The sequence below is a fragment of the Otolemur garnettii genome, unplaced genomic scaffold, assembly GCF_000181295.1.
Source record: "Otolemur garnettii isolate 467f Iridium unplaced genomic scaffold, OtoGar3 scaffold00019, whole genome shotgun sequence".
Taxonomy (NCBI): Eukaryota; Metazoa; Chordata; class Mammalia; order Primates; family Galagidae; genus Otolemur; species Otolemur garnettii.
Window position 1 is genome coordinate 14,924,098 of NW_003852414.1, and position 25,344 is coordinate 14,949,441.

Below are 25,344 nucleotides of genomic sequence, written 5' to 3' on the forward strand. Positions count from 1 at the left end.
CAAAAAAAATATCACACAGAGTTTAAAAATAAAAGTAGAAGCAATAACTACAAACACATATAAATTACCAAGAAATAAGGCAAATGGCTATTTTTAAAAATAAAGGAAGCTTATAATAGCATATGAAGTCAAATTTAAGATAAACATAAAACAAAAATATAAAATATAACAATTGTGGGCCTTCCTATCAATAACAGCATTGGAATAGGTCAGCTAAAATTACTACTTCATAATGAATTTCTCATTATGGTTGTAATAGCGTTAATCAAACTGAGAAATAAGTTAGCAAAAAGGTAAGGTTACAAAGGTTCTGAATAATACAATCCATAAAGGTGATTTAACAGAAATTAAATGTAAAATTAATAATAGTCTATATACAAAGGAAAAAAATATTCCACTTGAAGGATTCAAATTGACATTACAAAATTAAAAATGGTTCAGCATGTTGGTGTTTAAAGTTTGATCCTGGAACCAGCAACATTAGTATCTCCTAAATACGTGATAGAAACACAGACCTCAGGCCATTCCCCAGACTTCAGAAACTCTGGGGTGAGTCCCACCAGTCTGCCTTTCAGCATGCCTTCCATGCAGTTCCGATGCAAGCTCAAGTTTGCAAACCACTGTCCTAAGGATTAAATGAGGTTTATTTTCTTACAGTGCCTTATCTAAGTACAGCCCGCTGTTACTGAGGATACAATCTGTATTTTCAGAATAGAATAAAAACAGTTTCTGAAATGGGTTACTGAGGAAGCATCTTCATTAAATCAGCAATTTTTTTTAAAAGGAGGATCTCCAAGAACTTGTCAGAAATGCAGAAGCTCATACCTCATCCCACACTTACTAAGTAGGAATCTCTGGTTTGGGACAAGCACTCTGTGTTTTAACATACCTTCTAGGACCCAGGCGATTCTGATACGGAGGCTAGAGTTTGAGAATCACAGATTTGATGAAAAAGAAAAGCAGCAATGTCTACTCCATGTAACAGCACTCATGGAAGGCAGCCAGTGTTGTCTGGATTCAGATCTAGATCTATATCTTATGTACTTTAGTCTTTGAATAAGAAATAGAAGAATTATATAAACTGTCCTCTGTATTTGAAAAATCAGAATTGACACTGCCAATGTTTCTTCTTGTTCCCATGAAAGGCAAAAGAAAAACAAAACTGCTAATAACAGCAACCATTATTGACTTACCCCTACTACTATGTGTCAACACATTCTATCCAACTTACAACGTAAGGATACATTCTAATACTTTCACCATTTTAGGGATGGGAAGTAGAAAGACTATGTAATCTGATAGCTTAACAACAATTAAGAGTTAACAAAGACCTAAGGAAAACAAGAAGAATAAAGTAAATATAGAAGGAAATTTTTAAAAAAAGGTAGCCCTTAGTACTATAAATAATCTTAATAGTATATGCATTTATGAACTTAGGATACATAGCACATGTGGTCCTCAGATATTTGTGATATGAATGAATGACTGTTCAGATCTGTACATGCTTCCCTAATGCCTCAAGAATAAACTCCAAACTCCTTAATTTCTTTTTTTTTTATTTTTCTGAGACAAAGTCTCACTTTGTCACCGCAGCTGGCATCATCATAGCTCATTGCAACCTCAAACTTCTGGGTTGAAGCAATCCTCCTGCCTCAGCTTTCCCAGCAGTTGGAGACTCCAGGCACCCACCACCACACCTGGCTAATGTTTCTACTTTTAGTAAAGATGGGGTCTTGCTCTTGCTCAGGCTGGTTTAGAACTCCTGCGTGAGGCTGGGTGCCCATAGCTCAGTGGTTAGGGTACTGGCCACATGCTCTGGGGCTGGTAGGTTCAAACCCAGACCGGGCCTGCTAAACAAACAAACAAAAAAATAGAACTCCTGAGCTCAAGCCATACTCCCGCCTCAGCCTCTCAGAGTGTTAGGATTACAGGCATGAGCTACTGCCTGACTCCAGCCTGTCTCTCTGATGTCGTGGTCTATCTCCCTCTTTTTTAAACCCTCCGTTTCAGCCAAAGCAAAGCAAACGTATTTTCCAGAAACTTCTTGTAGCTCCCACTCTCAGATAGCTGTCATCTTTTCTACCTCTTTCCCTTTTTTCTTAACTAAATCTGATCATGCTTCAAGTGTCAGCTCATGATAGATAGGCTCCTGGGAAAAGCCTTTCCCAACAGCCAACGTGTGTCCACAGTGTTAGCGCTTTGGCAATCACTTCAGCCTGGACAACTTTGCTCATCACCCTCCAGTTCCGTGGGCTCTTGCTACACCAAGCTCCTTGGTGGCAGAGGCTTCATCTAACTCATCTTTCTATTTCCAGGCATTTCCACGATATTCAGTGTCTAGTGGATGTCAATAAAATATATGGAGCAGGAGAGTCACTTAAAAATAATGCAGAGTCAGCAGGTACAGCCTCGGTAATCTAAATAAATCTTTTATGTCCCTGATTCAGTTGATGAGTCTAAACAAATTACTTGACTCTGTTAATTAACTGAATCTATTAAGTAAGCAATTATATAATATTCTTGAGACCATCAAGTAATGTATGGTAAGAGTTTTAAGTATCATAGATGATAAGGACATTAAAAAGAAATTGCTGGCAACAAAACATATGATCACATTTTTTCCCCTTAATAAATCTTTAAGGCTGTTACTGAAGTTTCATCATTGAGGAGTTGTTTCATGAGGGACAAAATTTCAGTTCTATAAAATATACCTGTTACTGATAAAGTTTATTATTTCTAATAGTTTTTTCTGTTACTTATGTAATGATACTTCAGGGTGAACTAAAAACTACATTAAAAACAAGCCTCCCCAAAGTTATATGTTTAACCTATAAATAGAAAAAAATTAACTAAGCTCAAAGATCTTACACAGCCTGAAGAAAATACACTTTATAAAAACAGAGACCTAATAATCCAGTAAGTCACATGTGTAATAGTGATTAATCTAGAACTCCAAGCACGTGGCAGAGAGAAGAAATAGCCAAAGGATCTCAGTTTAGTCCACCAACTAAACACATCAACTAAAATCCCTATACTGGTTTTTACAAATAAAACCAAAATATTGATATTATTGGAAAATAGCCAGGAATTGACCTCATCTTTTATCAGCATCAACCAACATACACAAATTATACTGTCTTGAATATAATTTCGTTATTGATATAATTCAAGTATTAAGGGTTATTTGAAATAATAGACTTCATTTATGGAGTTCATACCATGGTTAATCCTTACAGTAATTCTGTAAGTTATATCTTTTTTTTTTTTAAGGACGAAACAGCCTTCAAGAAAGTAATACTTGCTTACTAAGAAGCCAGCCGTTGGTAAGAATCTGTAGACACCAAAGCTCAGATTACTAAAACCAAACCACAACCAAAACATTACTGTTGACAGACAGCATATGGGATTTTTTTTTTTTTTTTTTTTTTTTGAGACAGAGCCTCAAGCTGTCCCCCTGGGTAGAGTGCCGTGGCATTACAGCTCACAGCAACCTCCAACTCCTGGGCTCAAGCGAGTCTCCTGCCTCCGCCTCGCAAGTAGCTGGGACCATAGGCGCCCGCCACAACGCCCGGCTATTTTTTGGTTGCAGCCGTCATTGTTGTTTGGCGGGTCCGGGCTGGGGATTCGAACCCGCCACCTTAGGTGTACGTGGCTGGAGCCTTAGCCAGTTGAGCTATAGGCGCCGAGCCAGCATATGGGATTTTTAACTTGAAAGTATCATAACAAATCCTTCCACACCATGAAATCATTACAACTGTACACTAGCTCCAGGGAACACGAGTTGGTTTTTTTCTGAACTCTGTGACACATGGAATTATCATTTCCTTCCATCGCACTGTCCTTTTCAGGAGAGCAGTGTTAAAATAGCTGAAGATCAGCGCACAGACTTACCTAAGCTTGACCTTGTGTTGGATCTTTCTATGATGGCGTGCTTACTGGGATTGTTTAATACTGAGCGTTTGGCAAGCGAGATATCAGCGGTGACCCTTGTGATGGATATCCTGTTGGAGAAGAAGTAACAGAAGACCCTAAGGTCATTAGTCTAATCAAACGGGGATGGGGGGGAGAGGTGCATGCCCCAAATAAATCTAAGTATGGAGTGTGTATGTATATAGATATATATACACACAGAGTGGCCATATTTTACATTGTATTTGTTAGGGCACTTATTCATTTTGTTTATCCTGCACCTTAGCATTTATTGGTTGCTTATCAAGTGCCAGGTACTTACTAAACACTTTACCTAAATTATCTCATTTAATCATCCCAAAAACTCCAGAAGAGAGGTTCACTATCTCAGTTCTGGTTAAGAAGCCAATGAGATTATTTATCCAAGACCGTGTATTTACTAAATGGTGGCGCTGGGATTTGAACTCTGACTTTTGAGCCTGCATTCTTAGCCGCTGTACCTTAGTTCAGTACTGTGACAGGCACAAAGAATACGGAAGACAACAAGGTCTTCCCTGAGAGAGTTAGGAGTTTACGTGCAGAGATAAGTAAACAACAAGAAAATAAAATTAGAGATTATGATGATTATAGTGAAGAGAATGTACAGGGAATGCCAACAGACAATAATGGGCTGGGGGGATCATTTTACACAGGGTAGAAATGAGAGCAACAGAACTAGGAAGCTGGATCTAGTAAGTGACTTATACTAGAGAAAGCTGAACATTCAAGTGAACAGCAGAAAAAGTGGTGAAATAAAATTGAAGGCTCACTGTATCGCTGAAAAAGTTGGTATAGGTGGGGCCAAAACAGGAAGTTTGGTTACAAAACTCCCGTTTCAGAGTCCAAGCCCTCTACTTCTTCACAACATCAAGTAGCCAGGGGACAATCCTTTGCCTACCTGGTCTAAGACCACAGATTTATTACCTACAGACAATGAGCAATAGGTCTCTGACCAGAAGACCCTAGGCAAAAGCAGAGACAGAAAATACTAGATGGGAAAATAGGAATTCTGAAGGTTGAGCCCCAGCCTTCTTCCCCATCTTAGAATACTGGTAGCCAGGCCTGTTTTCTATATCCTTCGTTGATCAGAATGGAAAAGTATTGTCTGGGGAGTCTGAATGCCCGAGAGTGAAGACCCAAGGATAATAGTACTGGAGAGTTCTTAATGTCAGTTGCTCAGCAAGGTTGTCCTAGAGAGAAAGCACAAAGTTGACAAATTCCACCTATGAGCTCAGAACTTCCAGTTAATTATTTTATGCTCCATTTTAAAATTTGAGCACAGGAGCATCTGTCAGGCCTCTTTGGAAAACCTCTAACCTGAGAGACCAAAACAAACAGAAAAATCAACTATGAATTTGGCTCACAGGTGAAAACTAAGCAGTCATTATATCTGCAAAACTAAAATGCATTTCTAATTTAAAACTTAGGGTAAGAGCTTTTCAGAATTAAAAATGGGACAACAGAAATGAACATTCAAAAGAAGGATTAAAAAATAAAGGTAAGGACCTTTTCAAAGAGTAAAAACAAAAAAGACAAAACAAGAATGGTAAGAAAATTAGAGAACAGGAATTTAGAAGAAGAGAATGGAGAAAAAGAGAAGAAACCAGAGGAATAATACCAGAAAGAAGGCTGTGATTTTTGAAAGGGCCCAGCACAGAGGTCGACCGATCCACACCAAGACATTTTCTTACAGATTTCCTAACACTGGGGACAAAGAGAAACTCACAAGTTTCCAGAGGAGAAAACACATTTCAAGGGGTCAGGAATTGGAATGCTTCTCAACAGAAACAACAGATGCCAGAAGATACTGGAACAAAAAGCCTCCAAAGTTCAGAGGGGAAAATTATTCCAGTTAGAGGTCCATTACTATTTAAACTATCAAATCATTGGTAGACAATTCAATTCACTGAAGACATTGTCAGGCATTCAGAGTATTGAAAAATTTGAATGTACTCTTTTAAGGAACTTACTGGAGAAATTTTTTGACTAACAAGCTTGACAGAAATTAAGGGATCTAGAAAAGTAGAGTTCCAACCCAAAAGAAAGGTAAAAAGAATCTCCAAGGATAATGAAGAGGCCTGTCCCAGAATGATGCCAGGCACAGAGAGGAATGGTCTAAATCAGGCTAGAACAACTCAGGGATTCAAGAAGGTAAGTAGTAACGTTGGCTGGCTCCATATTTAACATTTATTATAACCGTGTTAATAGTATTCCAATGGACCATGTCATATATACTGTGCTTTTTCTTGTGTGCTTTCTCTGTGGTTTTTATGAAATGAATTAATTTTACTTTTTAGACTTGCTTAATTTTCTGTTAATTTGCCATGAATCTAGCCCCCAATTCTCTCTCTGGTGTCTAAATCTTTTCACAGTATATTCAAAAGCATCCAACAGTTTCTCAGTTTTTTTTTTTCTTTTTTCTTTGTTGAGACTGGAGCCTCAAGCTATCCCCCTGGGTAGAGTGCCATGACATCACAGCTCACAGCAACCTCCAACTCCTAGGCTCAAGCAAGTCTCCTGCCTCAGCCCCCCAAGTAGCTGGGACCATAGGGGCCCACCCAGTGCCTGGCCATTTTTTGGTTGCAGCCGTCATTGTTGTTTGCTGGGCCCGGGCTGGATTCGAACCCTCCACCTTGGGTGTATGTGGCTGGTGCCTTAGCCACTTGCACCACAGGCGCTGAGCCAGTTTCTCAGTTTTAACTACTGGGAGATCAAGAGAGGAGACGTGTGTGCAGGTGTGTGATTTGCAGAAGTCCTCAATATTCTTCCTGGTATGAAATCCTTAGACAGAGCCTAACTGAAAACTCAAGTAGCAAATTAAGCCCTTTATTTAGAGGCAAGGAGAAAATACCAAAAGCCATAGTTGAATCTGGAGAGCAGGACATTGGATAAACTATGAAAAGGGACTACTAGTTTTTACAGAAAGATTTGGATCTCTGTACAATAAAATTCATTCTTTTTGGTGTATAGGTCCAAGCATTTGGACAAATTTATAAAGTTCTGTGTTGATACGGAATCCTTCCATGACCTCCTACAGTTCAGTGGGCTGGGCCTTTGTAGTCAGTCCTCCCTCCCACCCCTCCACTGGGAAATACAGAACTGTTTCCAATATAGTTTTGCCTTTTCCAAAATATCATCTGTACGGCCTTCAACAGTTTATTCCTTTTTATTCTGAGGCTGCTATTTAAAAAAAAAAAAAAAAAGGTCAAGTATTTGATGAAAATCTTATTTAGCATTTAAAAAGCAGCGATCAGAAAAAGAAACATTAAACCCATTAATTTAAAAAATGGTTTCATTGTTATATTGCATTGCATTCACCAGGAAGCCAGGCTGTACGCGGGATCCTCCACTGCTCTGTGATGATTACCAAATGCTTTCATTTATTCGAGGGTGGTGTAAAAGGGTGGGATGGTGCCATCTGGGAAGCTCCAGCTGTCACACATGTAACGGATTCCCTTGATGCCCTGACCACTGGGGGGGCTGTTCACTCGGGGACGTGTAACAGGATCCCCTTGATGCTGAGCCTGGCCACTGGGGGAGCTGTTCACTCGGGACGTGTAACAGGATCCCCTTGATGCTGAGCCTGGCCACTGGGGGGCTGTTCACTCGGGACGTGTAACAGGATCCCCTTGATGCTGAGCCTGGCCACTGGGGGAGCTGTTCACTCAACACATATGTATTAGGAGCCTTCGTGCACCTGGAGATTGGGGTTTGTGCCTCTCAAAAGCGCTGGACACTTGCTGGGCAGCAACTGCCCTGCCATGGCACCATCCCGCAGATGCAGCTTTGGCGAAAAGACTGACTACACCTCAGAAGCACCTTGTAGTCCCGCCTCTAGGGAACTCATTCAGGTGCTGAGTGGGAGCTTCTGTCATCACCCATCTTCCTTGTCCTAGGTGCTTGCCTTTTCTTCCCGAACGTGGTATTCCACTGACCTGCTCCTGTGGTTAGGAGACAGGCCACTATCCTACTTCAACTTCTGAAGTCACACTCTGGGTATCATTATTACTTGGAGTTCTGCTCGGCAGCAGCAGACTTTGAAAATCCTGAAGGCAAACATCTTGGGGACAATTCAGTTCAGAGTAATAAGTCTGAACCCCTGCAGTGTATCAAAATTACTATATAAGTTACAAATGCCCATGTCCTGCCCTAGAGCTTTGGTTTCACTTAGTGGAGGGTGGTACACTGGCTGGTAATTTTAATACACAGCCAGAGTTGAAAACTACCAATTTTAGAAGTCATCTCACATCTAAGTAAATTTCTCATACCAGAAAAAAAAAAAAAGTGATGTAATGTTGCCAAGGATTATTGATTTCCAGTAAGATTCTCTCACAGAAGATTCTGGCAATACTGTACACACCCCTATCTATCGCAATTCAGTGCATATTCCAAACACTCCAGTGTGGATAGCTGACATTTTCAAAGTCCCTGGGGGGGAAAACCCAACTTATCCCAGATGGTAGCTTTCGTTTCTGTAAGTTTCCTGGTTAAGCTACTGCCACGACCTGCACGGTGAGTGTGAATGTGGTTTTGTCTACAGGACACGGTTGGTTCGGGGAATCCAATTTTAAATAGGCTACTCTACCGCACACAACAGAGAGAGGATGGTGACTTGTCATCTATTCTTTCACCTGACACGCTTAGGCTATTTAACAACCAGAATCGTGATTCTGATAGCTCTTCTGGAGATCCACAAATGGACTTACGTGGGTTTCAGAACAGAAAAGGAATTCCTATCTAGAACCTTTCATCATCAACATCTCCTTTTGCATTTTCCCCTCTTGGGTTTAAAATTAAAAAAAATACATAAATTTAGGGCTCAGCCCCTATAGCTCAGTGGCTAGGGTGCTGGCTGGTTTGAACTTGGCCCAGGACTGCTGAAAAACAACTACACCAAAAACAAAACAAAACAAAAAAAATAGCCAGGCATTGTGGCAGAAGCCCTTAGTCCCAGCTACTAGGAGGCTGAGGCAAGAGAATCACTTAGCCTAAGAGTTAGATGTTGCTGTGAGCTGTGATGCCACAGTGCTCTACCAAGGGCAACACGGTGAGACGATCTTAAAAAAATAAAACAATTAAAAATAAATTTAGTTTATTGAACCAATCATTACTTACTCAGAAATAGGTGGCAAATCAGGAAATTCCATCCCATTTCCTCATCTTTGGCGTTTAGTAAAAAGAGCAGTGGGTTAACTCAGTCATAAAAAAAGTAACACCTATTTTAACCGAAATTTTTGAGTGTGCACGCTGATGTAGACAATTTCAAATTGTGATAAACGGCAGAGCCAAGGATAAAGAAATAAAAGCTAAAAGGGCCAGATTATAGGCATGCCTTTCATACTTGGCCAGGGCCTGATAGCCTTGGACCAAGCTTTAAGGCTGTATTTCCTAGCACAAACTAAAAAACATTTTGTCAAGTTATGCAAAATTAAAACAAAAAACTAATTTGGAGCATTTGGTTAGGTAGACCTTGATTATGATGTCTTTCAAGACCTTGAAACATGGTTTCTCTTCTTTCCCTCCCAGACCTTTCCGTGGTCATCTCCTGCTATGAAAGTTTCCCTCTCTATGCTTTGTCTTCCCTGCCAGAAGTCCACCTAAGTTAGGAACGGTTGCAGTAACGGGTATAGTATAGAAAGAAAATGCTGTATTAAGAACAGTGAAACCGACAGATAATCTCCCTCATACTTGGGTTCGGGTGGGGGGAAGGGGACAAAGGAGAAGGATGTGGAGAAAGGTACCATGTTTATCATGTTAAAAATACAGAAAGGTTGGCTCAGCGCCCATTGCTCTGTGGTTAGGGTGCCGGCCACATACACCAGGGCTGGTGGGTTTGCACCCAGCCTGGGCCAATGACAGCTATGACAAAAAAATAGATGGGCGTTGTGGTGGGCCCTTATAGTCTCAGCTACACATATACCAAAGAGAATACGGGGAGTAGGGGTGTTCTGAGCAGAGGGAACTGCAACGTGCAATGGCCCTGCAGTGGGCACGTATCTGGCTGGGTGGAACACAAATGGGACAAGGGAGTGAGTGGGAGGAGCAGATGAGCAAGTTAAATGAGAGTGAGAGAGCCAGACAAGAAACGGGGTGTAGAAGGGCAGCCCACAGAGAGTGTATGGGCATGATGAGGACTTTGTGTTTTACTCTGATGAAAAGAGAGGTGACTGGATGGCTCGGAACAGAGGAGTGACGAGCCCCAGCTCACAGTGTAACAGGTCGTGTAGGCAGTTGAGTCAAGAATAGACCATAAGAGAGGGATGATAAGAGCAAGAGAATGACGTCTAGAAGTGATATGGGGATTAGATGATGTCATGATCCAAGGAAGAGATGACAGTGGTGTCTCAGACCAAAATGACAGCAAAGGGTACGTGAGAAGAGCTTTGATTCCGAATATGTTTTGAGGACACAGACACCAGCATTTGGATGTGGGATGTAAGAGAAAGAATAGCCAAGGATAATTCAATGATCTGGGGCCAAGGGTCTTGGGACTGAAAGATGAAGAAACCAGTAACTGAGATAGGGAAAGACTATGGGAGGGGAAGTTTGGAAAGTCCATTACCGGTGATGGTGAACAGGCAGCTGGGGGGAGAGACCAGCACAGGAATGGTATTTAAAAATTAGACACTAAAGGTAATTACTAAAAAAAGGAAGGCAGGGCTCAGCACCTATAGCTCAACCGGCTAAGGCGCCAGCCACGTACACCTAAGGTGGCGGGTTCGAATCCCCAGCCCGGACCCGCCAAACAACAATGACGGCTGCAACCAAGAAATGGCCGGGCGTTGTGGCGGGTGCCTGTGGTCCCAGCTACTTGGGAGGCAGAGGCAGGAGACTCGCTTGAGCCCAGGAGTTGGAGGTTGCTGTGAGCTGTAATGCCATGGCACTCCACCAAGGACAACAGAGTGAAACTCTGTCTCAAAAAAAAAAAAAAAGAAAGGAAGGCAGATAGAAGAACTAAAAGCCCAAAAGGCTTAGCCCTGGGTTCTCCAAGATGTCTAGTAGATGAGAAAAGACCCAACCAAGGAGAAAGGAACAGCTGGTGTGATAGAAGCAAAATTCAGGAAGTAATCAAAGTATTTAGAAGAGGCTGAGAGAGGCCACCGTGTCAACTGTTGCTCACAGTTGAGTAATATAAGGGCTGCACATTCACCCCTGGATGTAGCAATATGAGGGTTATTGGTGATAGTGACTAGTTTTTGAGACAGTCTCATTCTGTAGCCCAGGTTAGAGTACAGTGGCATCATAGCTCATTGCAACCTCAAATTCAACTCCTGGGTCCAGGCCATCCTGCCTCTGCCTCCTGAGTAGCTGCCACAGTGCCTGGCTAATTTTTCTATCTTTAGTAGAGACGGAGTCTTGCTCTGGCTCAGGCTGGTCTTGAACTCCTGAGCGTAGATCCTCTGCCTTGACTCCCAAAGCGCTGAGAGTACAGGCGTGAACCGAGGCTCCCTGATGGGCCTGACTAGTTTTGATTGGGTGGTGTGGGTGACAGCATAACTGGGATAGGATCAAGAGAGAGGAAGGAAAGCAAGTACACACAGCTCTTTCAGGAAATTTTCCTTAAAGAAAAGAAGAAAAATGAGATATTTAGAGGGAATATGAGGTCAAATGTAAGGAGAAATGAGAACGTTTTTACATGCTGATGTGGTTTCCAATGGAACGAGAAATACTGATGAGAAAAGAATGAAAGACTGTGCAGTCATGTCTGGACAGCTGAGTGGGCAGGATGGCCGCTGCTGGGCACACAGTGGCCGGCAAACACGCGAATGAGGACAGATGGAAACTGCTGGATGTTCTCTTCCATGTGCCTCTATTTTCTCAATGAAATCGGAAAGCAATGAGGGACAGTGAGATAAGAAGGGGTTGTTGAAGGTTTAAAGAGGGGCAGATGACAGGGAAATCTTCAGAAAGGTAAAAGAGGGAACAGAACAGAGATACTTAGTGTCACGTCTAAGCAGCAGTCAGGGGCTGGCTGACAGTGAATTGAGGTGAGACTAGTAGCCAGCAGGGCCATGTCCAAGTTCAGCTTACAGATGAAGGGACAGGAACTAGGTCATCTGGAGTTGAGTATGTACAAACATAAATATCCGATTGAACTAGATTCAATTGAAGGAAACTTCCTGCCATCACACAGTCATCAGAGGGGAGTTTTCTCTTAGGATCCCATTCCTGTCCCACCAGGATTTTGTCATCTTTAAGATAAAATCCCCAACACCCAATAATCTCAAGTACTCACCGCCCTTCAAATCTGTGTTTTAAGAAATCAAACAACGCTTTTTGCATCATATCTGTGACCTGCAATTGGGCAAGCAATAAATTAAGATACAACAAAACAAAAATATTACTCATTAGGATAAAGCAGTTTAATTTCTCTGGAGAGTGCCTGAAAACCTGAGCTTTGCATTTGGAAAAGGTAGCATGTGAGCTTGCCGCATTCTTCTGGTTTTTGAATCCTGATGCAATAACAATGAAACTGAACTCAGGGTCACATTTTCATGACAAAGGACACTGCGAGTGGTTTCAGTCATTCTCCATTTGCTACTATTTTCTGGACCCAGTAAATTGTAGCTAGAATAAGGTGACCAGACGTCCCGCTTTTGGCAGGACAGTCCCGATTTTTAACAATTTGTCCTGTGTCCCGCAGTGTTTTTAAAAAATCTCGGTTTTTGGAAAGAATGCAGAGAAGCTAGGGAAGGGTGGGGGTGACAACAACGGGAAGGGAATATATGGCTGCTGGAAAGGTTAACTCCATTTGGGAATGAAGAGGTTAATGTAACTTCATTTGGAAATGAAAAGGCTAATGTAAACTCTCTACTCCCCTCCTGGGCAAGGTCACCCAGGTGGACCTGCGCCCTACTCCTTTGAGCCACAGGCGCCGCCCTATACATAATTTTTTTAAAACATTATATTTGTAAATTGTACTTATGTTGAAATTAAAAATATATATATTACAATACTATTTATGCGTTCTAAGAAAAATTTTGTTGCTTCATATAGACCAAATTTTTGATTAAGAACCCCACTCCCACCCCTCCCACCCCCATCAATGGTGTCCCACTTTACCAATGTTAAAATCTGGTCACCTTAAGCCAGAAATTTTCAAAGCAACAGCCAGGAAAACAAAACACTAGGCTTGAAAAACAACATGCTTTGTTGCTATACTCTTTAAGCTCTACATTCAAGAGTTGGGAATGGGGTGCAGAGTTATTTACAAAGGAGTTCAGCATGCCAAGGTTGAGCGTGGCTACTCACCTCGTATCCCTTCAGAGAAGGGCCCACCAGGACCACGGGTCGCATAGACGGGACCACGTCATACGGAGGGGTGTGCTCTGTCTGCAGAGAGAGGAAAGGCTTTTAGACACCTCCAGCTGGGGGAGCTTCAGTATTTCACGTGTAAGGTCCTCTTTCTGAACTCTGTGATAGGAGGCACAGGCTTTCCAGGCATCTAAACTTTTTTTTTTTTCTTACTTGCCTCTTTTCTAACTAAACCCAGTCACAGATCAGTGGTGGGTTTATTTTCCTCAAGTTTTGAGTTACTGGATTAGCTACGGTTTTCTTGCTCTTCTTACTGACCTCTCCGTTCCTAAAGCAGGAGGCACTGCTTTTGAACAACAACCAGTTGGGAGAACAAACAGAAAGAGGGGTCGGGCAGAAAAGGTGGTTTAGGCTTGAGGGCAAGTTAACAGGGCTTTTCAGATGCATTTGAGTTTTCTGAAGAGTTGGAATGCAGACCTAACGCGGTTAAGTATGGAGGAAAGAAGTACTGCATTGCTTTCACCTCCGTCTGTCTTACCTGCATAAAACCTAATTTCAAAATATTAGAACTCTCACTACCACAGGCTTGAAAAATTCTGTTTTATTGTGAGAGTTGAAATTGGCATTGCATGCTGGTTCCACTAAACAGTAATCGTGATCGCTGCTGACACCTTAGTGGCTGATGCTTTTTTCCCTAAGCTTTGGTCCTTAAAAACTTAACATGTATATGTGTCTTGGAGGAAAGGTGATTAATGTGTAATAATATACTCAACGATGCTTTAGTGGCCTCAAAAGGGTCACCATCATCTTGCATATCTAACATTCTACTTAAAAATAATTTAGGCAGCATTTCTGTTGAATACCTTGTCTCATGTCTTTCTGCAATAATTTTCCTGTTTTGGAAGAGTAGGGGGAGGAGTTAAATTTTCTAGCAATTTCTAAAACTGTCGCCAGTTTTCAGCTTAATTGCTTCAGATAAAATGGATAAAGTACAATTTTTCAAACAAAGCAGATAAGAGCTAATTGGCTTGATTATATTGAAAACTGGCTCTTTTGATAGCAGAAAATATTAACTTGATCCAAAAATTTTTTTTTTTAATGTAGAAGAGAGGCAGATGTGGCCTCAGACACTGGGATAAGGAAATCATTGGGATATGAATCCCATTAAAGCGTGCCTGAAAACATGTATTTTAAGAATCATATACACCCAAAGACAAAATATGTTCTTTAAACTATTTTAAGAATTTGATAAACTGATGTGCAAATGTGAATGTGATTTTTGCATCAGCCTATGATTCCAGAACATTTTCCTGTTGCTTAAAATTGCCCCTTACCAACTTGCTGGCTTCATTTTTAATTTAAAGTTGCCTCAGGGGGGAACAGAAAGCATTTCAAATTCAAAAGCTTCCATCCGAGATTTTACCAGTAGTCACAGACTAATCAGTGGGGGAAGAAGTGTTCCTGTGACCGTGCTGTCAAATTTTACTGCTTAAAATTTTACCTAGCATTCAAAATTCATTTGAATAGATACAATCAAGCAAGAACACATTTTTGAAGAGAAAAATAAAAAAATAACAAGACAAACATAATACAGTGACAGCACAAATGCCACACAAGCACCACTCTAAAAGCAACCTAGAACATAGAAAACAATCTTCTCATTGACTTGCAAGTTGTTCTTTTGTTTTTGAACTCTACATTGAAGTCTACCACGTAATCGATCACATAAGAAAAATGAATTACCAGTGCCGAAGGCATCAGAAGCATATTTATTCAATTATTACATTTATACCACCTGGGATCACACTGAAGGAGTGTAGAAGCCAAGTCCTTCTAACTATGCAGGAGATGAACACCTTTTCCACCATTGTAGTTAGGAAGATAAATTGCATGCATTTTAGTAACAGCTATCAAGAAATTTCATCTCAGGTCTGTAAGTCTTCAGTGGCCCAGTATGGGATAGGTCTTTGGTTCCTTCGATTGTAACTGACAACTAGCAAAGGGTTACCCATGCTGGAAATCAATCAGCTTCTCAGTCAATAGGGTAGCTACAGAAATTACCTTATTTGATGGAATATTGGTGTTTTGTGCCTTGTTGAGAGTGACGCCACTCTTTGATCTAGCCTTCCCTGTTAACTCTATTTTCTTTGAATTATTTAGTAAAAAAAAAAAAAAAAAAATCGTGCTAAACAGTTTTAGAGTTTTTTTGAAATTTAAAGGTAAACAGATTTCAAAAACTGTCTCAACTAATGAGGTTTTAGTTTGTGTTCCTGCTCTGGACAGTCCAGAGCAGCTTAGCAGCGCTGACACTCTCAGCTTCTGAACTGTGGACACTATCAGTCATGTGGCTGCAAGTTTTGGCTGTAACGAGAAGAATATCGGAGCCAAGAGATGGGCCCACCGTTTGGGGGGACATCAAGCTGAAGCTTTTTGCATTAACACAGAAATCCAGTGTTTAGAATTTTGCCTGAAGTGTTGAGTTCTTCTCTTATTATAGTTTTTTTTTTTTTTTAAAAGAACTTTCCAGTTTGCTATCTGATACCACATTACTGACTTTAGAGTTCCTCCCAAGAGCCAAATGCTTGTTTGCTAAGGGAAAGAGATCAGCATGTTGAGAGTTTAGGGCAGAGAGGAGACGTGGCTTCACAGCTGTGTATTAGAATATCCCGCTAGTTTTGCCAGACATGGTGATATCAGGAGGTATGACTCTTAAAAAAAGCATAGGAGCTGTAGAAAGTGGTGTGTACAAGGATGGGGAAAAATGGAAAAAAATTTTTTAGGGGAGGATAGTTATTGGTCTTTAAAAAATAATGCTTTAAAGCCACAAAATGGACTGAAAGAACATAGCCTTTTTCTGGAATAAAGATAGCTCAGGTATCCCCTATAATTTCCAGGTGAGGGACAAGTGGCACCACTGAGTAGCATCTTGGGTGGCCAACAGCAAAGGCTCTATGCACGGCCCCCAGCCACCGTCCGACAGGTGAGATGCTGACATCTGACTGACGGAGAAGGCGAGAACATCGGGAGAGTATTCACATATGACAGGAGGCGACACTCACAGTAAACCGCCAAAACAAGCCTGCAGTTCTCCACTGGTCTTGCTCATCTGCAGATTTGGCACCTAGTGGATTAGAAGTTTAAATACTGACTAAATTAAAACTCAAATCATTTGCTTTTTAGTACAAGCTATGTATCTGGATATTATCAATCAAAATCTCATAACTGCTTTAAAATGCTTGAAGTTATATTTCTGGCCAAAAAAAAAAAAAGGAAAAAGAAAGAAAGAGACAGACAGACAGTAAGCATGCACAATTGAGGTGCATCGATGGGGCTGCCAGTGTTTGATGTCCCTGGATGTTGAAACCAATTTCCTCGCTGGTAGACATTATTCCATCAAAAAGGATAAGTGCTGTAATGGCGTTTGAACACATCACTCCCTGAATTGAGTTGGTTTGAAATGCATGGCCTCCATTCACTGTGGATAAGTCTTGGGACAGAAATGGTTGTATTTATTAATAAAACCGTGGGAATTAATGCTAATGATGCCAGTGGCAGGATAAACACGGCTATGTCAATGTGAACTTACCGATTTCTGCTTCTGCTTAGCTACAGCAGCGTGGAAGGGAGACAAAGAATAACAGAGCATGCATGTTATTGGCTTGTCAAAGGACGCAGACAGTCAACAGGACTAGAGATGTGACGCAGTGCAGTTGAGCGGGTGGACAACGGGAGCTTGGAAGTTAATGTTACCTTCTTAAAGAAGGGCATTCTTTTCTCTTTGGAGTGGGGTGACGTTACACTGTTTGCACTGGGTTTAGGGGAGCGGTGGTTTGCTGGGATATCATTTTCTTCTGCGTCTAAGCCAGTAGCGTCTATGTCTATAGCTATATACAGACAAACAATTCAAAAATCGTCAAGTGGAGAGGAGAAGCAAACAGGTCACAAAGAAACTAAAATGAAAGCAAATCAGACTGACTGTAGTTTTAAAAAAAATCCCTCCTGAGAGGTCCACATAGTAACAAAGGAAGTACAATTTCAAGGTAAAGCATGTTAAGAATGCAACGCTATCAAATCTAATAAAATGGAAAGATCCCCGCTTGAACATACCAGTTTCATGCTAGAGCTCTTGAATAGTATTTTTAGAGAAGCATTTTTAATTTGTACTTTCAACTATAATGTTGATGATTTCCATATCAACTGTATAAAATAGGACAGTATCTTTGGCCTGACTTCCTATGATCTCTTAAACCAGCTTTTAGGTAATAAGCAAGGGGACTAAAAACTTTTTATCAGGGCAGTGGCTCACACCTGTCAGCACTGCAAGGGCTCGCTGGGTGGATTGCTTAAGCTTAAGAGTTGGAGACCAGCCTGAGCAAGAGCCAGACCCCGTCTCTACTAAAAATAGAAAAACTAGCCAGGCATTGCAATGTCCGGCTTTAGTCTCAGGTACTTGGGAGGCTGAGGTCAGAGGATCACTCGGGCACAGGAAGTTTGAGGTTGCCGTGAGGTGTGATACCTAGGCACTCTAGCCTGGGGCAACACAGTGAGCCTCTTTCTCAAAAAAGAAAAAAAGAAAGAAAGAAAAATGTTGAGCCACTGTCTCAAAAAAGACGAAAAAAAGAAAAAAGAAGGAATAAATGAATCCATGCGTTCAACAGCGTCTTCTAACCTTTTCGAAAGCTGGGACCTCATCTGACAGGTATCACCTTATTTTTCAGTATTGTGGTTATTACAGATATTATCACGATGTGGCTCGGATTTCCCATTTTGCCCACTTATGTGAACAATGAAGGCAGTGTCAAACGGTTCACTAAGATTTCAACAGGCATTTGAGGAAAAAAGAGAATAAAAAGTCCTCAATCCAGGTGACAGAAAGGTGTCATACACAAGGCAAGTGGCTCAGGGAGGGCTCCCGGTGGACACCGTCAACATGATTTTATGATATGTGTGTCCTCAGATAGTCCTGATCCGGGAGTAATCAAAAACCACCGGATCCCATGATACCGGAATGAAATCAGGCTAATAAAATATTGGGAAACTTCTGATGCCTTGTGTAGAGCTGTGGCTGGATTTAACACAGAAGGAAGAGTGCGACGGCTCAAAACCCTCCAGAATGTGTCCCTGGTTTCCTCATCCACAACAGGAAGGGTCTGGGCGTGTTGCTCAACACTCTTTCACTTTTTGAATTTTTCAGTCTCAAAACACCGCACTTTAAAAAAATGTTAAAAGAAAAAAAAAAAAACCCCATGTGATCTCATTTCAATTACTACGGAATTTTATCAACTCTAGAATCAGAGCGGGAATCATTTTGAAGAGCCACTGTCAACTCTGTTATTTTTAAGATGAGAAGATAAACTCACAAAGTTTAAGGGGCTTGTTCTTGGACAAGACTTGGCAGATGCAGGCCCCAGACCTTGTTCTCCTGCCTTTGGCAACCTCTATCCTGTCTCTCCATCGCCCCATCCCTCTGGGTTAGATTTAGTCTCAGTCTGGGTGCACTTTTCCAGTCCCCGGCCCCCACGGGGTCATGCCCTTGATGTCAGCATTCAGGATATCAGAGTTAAGCTGACTAGAAAATTACTCTGTGTTTGAGATTAGCTTCAAAGAAAAGACAAGAAGAAAACTTACCCCAGGAAGTCATCATATTATATATGTCAGCTCTCTTAACAGAAACCACAGTACATTCAGATTTAAGGAACAATTTACCATATTGGAATAACAGACCCTTGGTGCCGTGATAACAGCTACCATTCCCTGTGGCGTGCAAGCTGGATTCGTGCGTTCAACAGCCTCTTCTAACCTTTTCAAAGGCTGGGACCTCGTCTGACAGGTCTCACGTTATTTTTCAGTGTTGTGGTTATTACGGATATTAGATGATTCAGCCTTACGAAAACTAACATCTCTTATTTAATTGTTCCCTTTCATTTGATTAGGTAGCGAGTCTGGCACTGATGCACAAAATCATCAGCATCAGTGATTGCTTGCATAGTAGATGAAGTATGACTTTTTATTAAGTGAAACTAATAATGGACTGCCTGGATTCCAGGTGGTTAGGTAGGCTTACCGAGAGAATATGTCTCTCTGTGCCCCATCTATGCGTATGGTGAGCTGAAAGGTTCAGCAGGTGTGGAGAGAAACACTATGAAATGTCCCTGGGGATTGGAACCAGTGCTGATTTTAATGTCACCAAGTAGCTCATCCTTTACTCATACAGGCAAATTCACCTGTGAGGCTTACTGAAGGACATAAGCCAAGAGACTGAAAAAAATAGGCTTCTGGAAGGATTGTCATTGAATCCCAACTGGGAAGTGTGTTGTTAGCACCTTCCTGGATATGAAGGAAAAGGTCTGGGTCAGTATCTCATTTATGTCCTCAGCGACATCAAGTCCATTTCCCTTCCGGTGGTGAATTCCCATATGCTTTTATCTTTGTCATCTTTTAATGGGCCTATAAAGTCCACTTTAAGGGAGAGGAGCCCTTAAGTTTTATTGTTTTTTTTTAGAGAAAGAGTAGTGGGCATCGATGTTTAGCCATGACATTGCCCGGACGGCACGTGGCTACCCACACCCATAGCCTGAGTCAGGTTCTAAATTTACCTGTGCCTGGACACAAAGGGCTCCAAACCCCAAAGGAAGAACCTCCCAATGTATTAGTTCCAACATTTGGTTATCTTAAGTCTAAAAGCAGCTGCGTGCATTTTGAAATGCAGAGAATTCTACGACATCTGGTCACTTTCAGAACAAAGTAAAGAAACTTACCAAGACAGTTAAGAAGTATTTTCAACTCTGTTCAGAGTTCTCTATACTTTTTATGGTCTCCTTTTACTGCAGTGTTACCCTTTTTAAATTTCATCCTCGTCCTTCCACACCTTAAATGACACTACTTATTTACCTGGGAAGAACTGCTGTCCTCTATTTGAAAATAGTTTCTTTCATTCTTCATTACTATACTTGTATCATTACTAGTATTACTATATCATTGCTAGAGAGCCTTGGGAACATGTTTTGAAATTTTTAGTTTAATCTTGGAGCTTGGATCCAATTGAGCACAGTTCAGGGGTGACACACAACACTGTGTGTTCTGCAACTGACGATGACCCCATTACCCATATATAACATGGGAATTTCTCCTTTTCTAAGTCCTTGAGAACATTTAAGCATATATATGCTAGGCAGCTGTTTATGTTCTTTGATCTAGCCCTGAGAGAGGGAAATTATCGATAGGACCCCCAGGAAACAAAGATGAACATTACCACTGCAGGTCAATCTACACTTGACAGGTAGCACTGTTGCTGCTGAAGGTGAATTGGGGGGCACTTCTCTCTAGAATTTTCTGAAGTTTTCCTTTGAATTTCATCTCAGAATAGTCCTGACATTCCTATTACACATTTTGTCATCCGTTGTATCTCTAGTCAACTCAGTCACAAGCCTTTTCTACTCATTGTATTCAGAAAAATTATTTCAAAGTCCTGTACCTGTATAAAATTTTGGTTAAGTTTTAAATCACCTTTTCCTTTAAAAAAAATATTAAACCCTTCACGGAACTTGATTTACAGTCAAGACAAACATTGGACTACAAGGTAAAATGTTATTTTACATATATATTAAATGATTCTTCAAACTCTAGGCACCTCCTCTCCTCCTTATACAGATGATCTTTGACTGACAATGGTTTGACTTCAGATTTTTCAGCTTTATGATAGATTTATCAGGATGTCACCCCAACATGAGACGGGGAGGATCGGGACCTATGGCAGCTTGACTTTATAATTTTTGGACTTTATGATGGGTTTATCTAGGGATTAAATGCAACAGATGATATTTACAATTTACCACGGGCTTATTGGTGTGCAACCCCATCATAAATCAAGGGCACTTGTACTGACAAAATGATTAGAAGGCCACGATATGGTCAGAGGTAAACGAATTTTTCTCATGCTCAGAAATGGAACTGACATCTGCAAGTGGGATTACTGCTGTATCGCAATGTCATGTAGCATTTTTCCATTTTAAGAGCTTAATAATGGACCTCAGGAGTCACTGAAATTGTCTTTAAGATATGTAAGAGTAGGAGTTTGTATAGTAATCCCTGCAACTTCATACACTTGAGGAGGCACAAGACAAGGCTCCTTTCTGATCAAGGGAAGATCCAAACCTCACTTACTAACTACAAGGGCTTCAATTTTCATTTTGAGCACACGACTTTTTTAATTGCTGCAAATTATCAGTATATAGTTTTTGAAATCATTATGCATCCTAAAATGATTTATTTCTCATTGTCCTCAGATTTTACTCACTTACAAAGTCCTATCATTTTTGCTAAGAAGTCCTAGACTGGTCTCTAAAATCTGTCAACATTCAAACAAGGTGTGATTATCAGTAATAGAGAAATCCAGTTCTTAGGACACACCAGCCACCATGTAACTAGTCCCTTAATTTTTCCATAGATGTACAGTTCCTTCTTTTTGATCTCTTCCCGTTTCTGGCTTTCTAGAAATCATACACAGAATCATTTCCCTCACGTGCACTGGCAGCCAAACTTTATAATCTTACCCTCACTCCCCATTACAGCTCTTAGCAAACTAAGTTGATGATCGCTGGCTTTCCTGCAATTCAACCAATTAATTTCCTTTTTCTATAGAACTCCACATTCTATAAAGAACAGCAGAGTTGCCAGATTTATCAAATATAAATGCAGTAAAATTTGGACTTCAGATAAGCAATCTTTTTTTTAGTATACGTATGTCTCATGTAATATATACTTTTACTAAAAACAGTATTCATTGTTTACCCGAAGTTCAAGTTTACCTGTGTGGCCCTTATTTATTCTGACACCTATGAGATGAACCCACTGATCTGGAATGGAAACAGTAGATGGTCTTCTCACAAATGTTTACATCTTTCTTCTGTAAATTCTTTCCTATGTATCCCACAAAGCCCTTTGGGTATAGCAATCCCGCCATCTTCACTTTCTTCTCTGTTCCTCACCTCTCTAAAATGTTTAATTCTTCTTCTTTCTTTTATTAAACCCTGCGACTACACTTCACGTTGCACTACGGTTGTCGATGAGCTTCACTCAGGCACTGCCTGTGACAAGGTGCCGGGCACCAGGAGGGAATAAGATAAAAAGTTAAACCTGTCCATCCTTTGATCAGCAGCAACTCAAACATTTTGACACACTTTCTTTTTTTTTTCCAAAAAATTCCCCCATATTGTTTTTAACTCGATAAAGGCCATCTTTACTTCCTGATCCCATCGAATATTTGTAGGGTTAACCTAGTAATTCAGTGTCTGTAAGTTCACCAAGTAGGTAAGGCTGGCAAAAGCATGAAATGAATATGTACTATCAGTACGTGTCCCCTACTTACCAGATGATGGAGGTGTTGATTTTCTGGAACTAGGTACTATGTCACCCAAACTGGATGATGAGTTTCCTCCTGATTTACTAGAGTAAAGCAAAAATTTCTATTAAATCTGACACTTATTTCAGATCCTAAAACATTTGTCTTACTCGATAAACATGATAATCCACTGTGTTCTCATTGAACTTCACATTTATCTTCCCTTCAAGGAACAACACAGAAATGTCCCATCAGAGATTTCTGGAGTACACGAAGGAGCGATGTGATGGTCCCTGTTTTTAAATCCAAGGTTGAATTTAAAAAGAATCGAAGATACTGGGCATCTACCCAGAAGAAAAAAAATCATTCTTTCGTAAGGACATCCACACTAGACTGTTCATCACAGCTCAATCTACAATTGCCAAATTGTGGAAACAACCTCAATGCCCACCAACCCAGGCATGGATTAACAAGCTGTGGTGTATGTATACAACAGAATACTATTCAGCCACTAAAAAAGATGGAGACTTTACATCTTTTGTATTAATTTGGATGGAGTTGAAATACATTCTTCTTAGTAAAGCATCACAAGAATGGAGAAGCAAGAATCCAATGTACTCAATTATGGTATGAAGACAATTGGTGGTAGTACATGGTGGGGAGGAGGAAGGGGGGAGGGGAGAGAAGGAAGGGGCATACAGGGCCACCGTGTGTGACACACCTCTTGGGGGGTGGGTCACTATTAATAGAGGGACTTCACCCAGCAAACCCAAAGCACAACTTGGCTCAGGGTACCCTCAATGATTCCCCACTAATAAAAAATAAAACCAAAAATAACAAGAATTGAAGGGAACTGGGGGAACTGAAGCAGCCCTCAGGTTCTCCGCCCAGACCACAGGCAGCTGAATAGCAGAGATTTCCTTTGCTTTTTATTTTAGAGACCCTCGGCGGCAACATCTATTACTGAACCTGAAGGCTAACACCCAGACCGAATGTTTCTTGGTTGTCTGGTTCCAGCTCTTTTTATCTCAGCCTGATTATTTTTGATACACTAAGACTCAGAGTACTCAAGTGCTCCCGGGTGACCTGGGAGAGAACAGCAGAGCGGTACAAAAAACAAGCTTACCTTTAAAAGACACACGTAGAAACATGACAAGCCGAGTATCTGTACAATTTAACCATCAGACAGTGCCTAGAACATTTCTCAGGCATAACCAGCATGGGGGATTAAACTTGGCTACCTTGAGAATGATGTGAATCTATCATTACTTCTGATCCTCTCAGAACTGCCACATTCTAAAGTTTAAAGTAAGGTATGCTTCAGTGTCTTAGAAATTCTGGGAGCTAATTAATATTAGAACAACATTTGTTTTTCTTTGCCGGTGTACCAGCAAACTAATTAACCTATTGCTAAATGGCCTCTTTGCAGAAGACGGCAAAGAACATCTTAAAAAAGCAACACGGACTCCAAGATCAAGAAGCCAAAAAAAAAAAAAAAAAAACCCAAAAAACAAAGCATCACTGAATTTGGGCAAGATGACCTCATTGCCTAATGTTTATTATTGTGACCATGCCAGGTCTACGGTCTACTTGAAAGAACGTGTTACAGTATCTATGCATCAAAGGACAATAGTCATTTCTGTAACTACTATTGTGAAAATATACATTCCATTAAAATATCAGTAACAGGCTGGCTTTCACTGCTGCTCTTCTAGACTTTTAATGCCTAAAACAAACATCAAAAATAGTATCAAGCAGCTAGCAGGAGGGCTCTTTATCTTTTTAAGGTTCTTAAGAGATACTCCAATACACTTAATGACACCAGACAGTACATGGAATTAATAAACAGAGGTATTTATAGAAGCACCTTCTGGCAGTTAAGCAAGGACACCTATCACTAGAACCAAAAAAATTTTTTTTTCCAGAAGTATGACGTTTTTTAAAATTTTCTTAACTTTTAAGTTGAATTTTGGTTCAAGCAAATTCCCTTTGAATTTTTTTAAATTAAAAAAAAAATTTTTAAGGGCTGGCTGTATTAACAGAATCTCTTTCATTTTTAATAATAGTCAAAGTATTATTGGAGTTGTATAAAACAGTCAGAAATATGGGTAATAGTGAAAATGGTCAGGACAGAGATTTGCCCTTGACTTTTAATTCTACAAAAATGCCAAGTTCTTGAATTGTCTGTGCCCCAATTCTATTGCCTTTGATTTCTGCCAATTGTTTTAATTTATGTATCAGGGTTTTCAAACATTGCCAGATTCTGATTATGTCCTCAAAACAGAACTACACTGAAAATGTTAGGAGACAAAGTAAGACCTGTTGTCGGCCAGAAAAATATTTTCACATGCTTAGGCAAAAGCTCAGGACAAAAATAAAACCAAGAAAATCAAAGGAAAATGTATATGACTGTAAGAAAAGGTAATCCTTGCCCTCGGGTAAGTTCTGAGATAATATCCTCCTCACAAATGGATAATTTGTAGTCCATTAAGGAAAAAATGCTATAGCAAAAAAAAATTTGAATATATATGGCAATAACAATTCATTCTTTGCTGGCTGTGCCAGGCAGGCCATGGCCCCAGAATTAGTAGGACAGGAGGGCAGTCTTGCTGAGATCTGGGTACCACCCCGGTTCCTACTGCTTACTAGCTCTGTGGCCAGGTCAGGTCCTCAACTTCTCTTGGCCCATTTGCTCATCTCTGGCTGGAGGCTCTCAAACCTGCCCTTCCCACAGGCTCTTACAAAGCCGAGCTCAGCATTAACAGTGGATTGTAGAGGCTCAGTTGGGAGGCAGAGGAGAG

The 25,344-nt window shown here is 40.7% G+C and overlaps 1 protein-coding gene across 10 annotated transcripts in view; it reads right to left on the minus strand.

Annotated features, from left to right (window-relative positions):
* The window catches only part of CACNB2 (calcium voltage-gated channel auxiliary subunit beta 2), a 346,152-nt gene that overhangs the window by 17,930 nt on the left and 302,878 nt on the right, over positions 1-25,344 (minus strand). For 4 of the 10 annotated variants that reach the window (XM_003786775.2, XM_003786774.3, XM_003786772.2 and 1 more), the window contains 5 exons: positions 22,571-22,647; positions 16,954-17,087; positions 13,201-13,281; positions 12,185-12,243; positions 3,892-4,001 (listed from right to left, as the gene is read on the minus strand). In XM_003786775.2, the coding sequence (XP_003786823.1) occupies positions 3,892-4,001; positions 12,185-12,243; positions 13,201-13,281; positions 16,954-17,087; positions 22,571-22,647 (461 nt within the window). Of the gene's footprint in view, positions 1-3,891; positions 4,002-12,184; positions 12,244-13,200; positions 13,282-16,262; positions 16,325-16,789; positions 16,810-16,953; positions 17,088-22,570; positions 22,648-25,344 lie in introns of all 10 variants that reach the window. The other 6 variants (XM_012803285.2, XM_012803287.2, XM_003786773.3 and 3 more) reach the window with 2 other exon arrangements.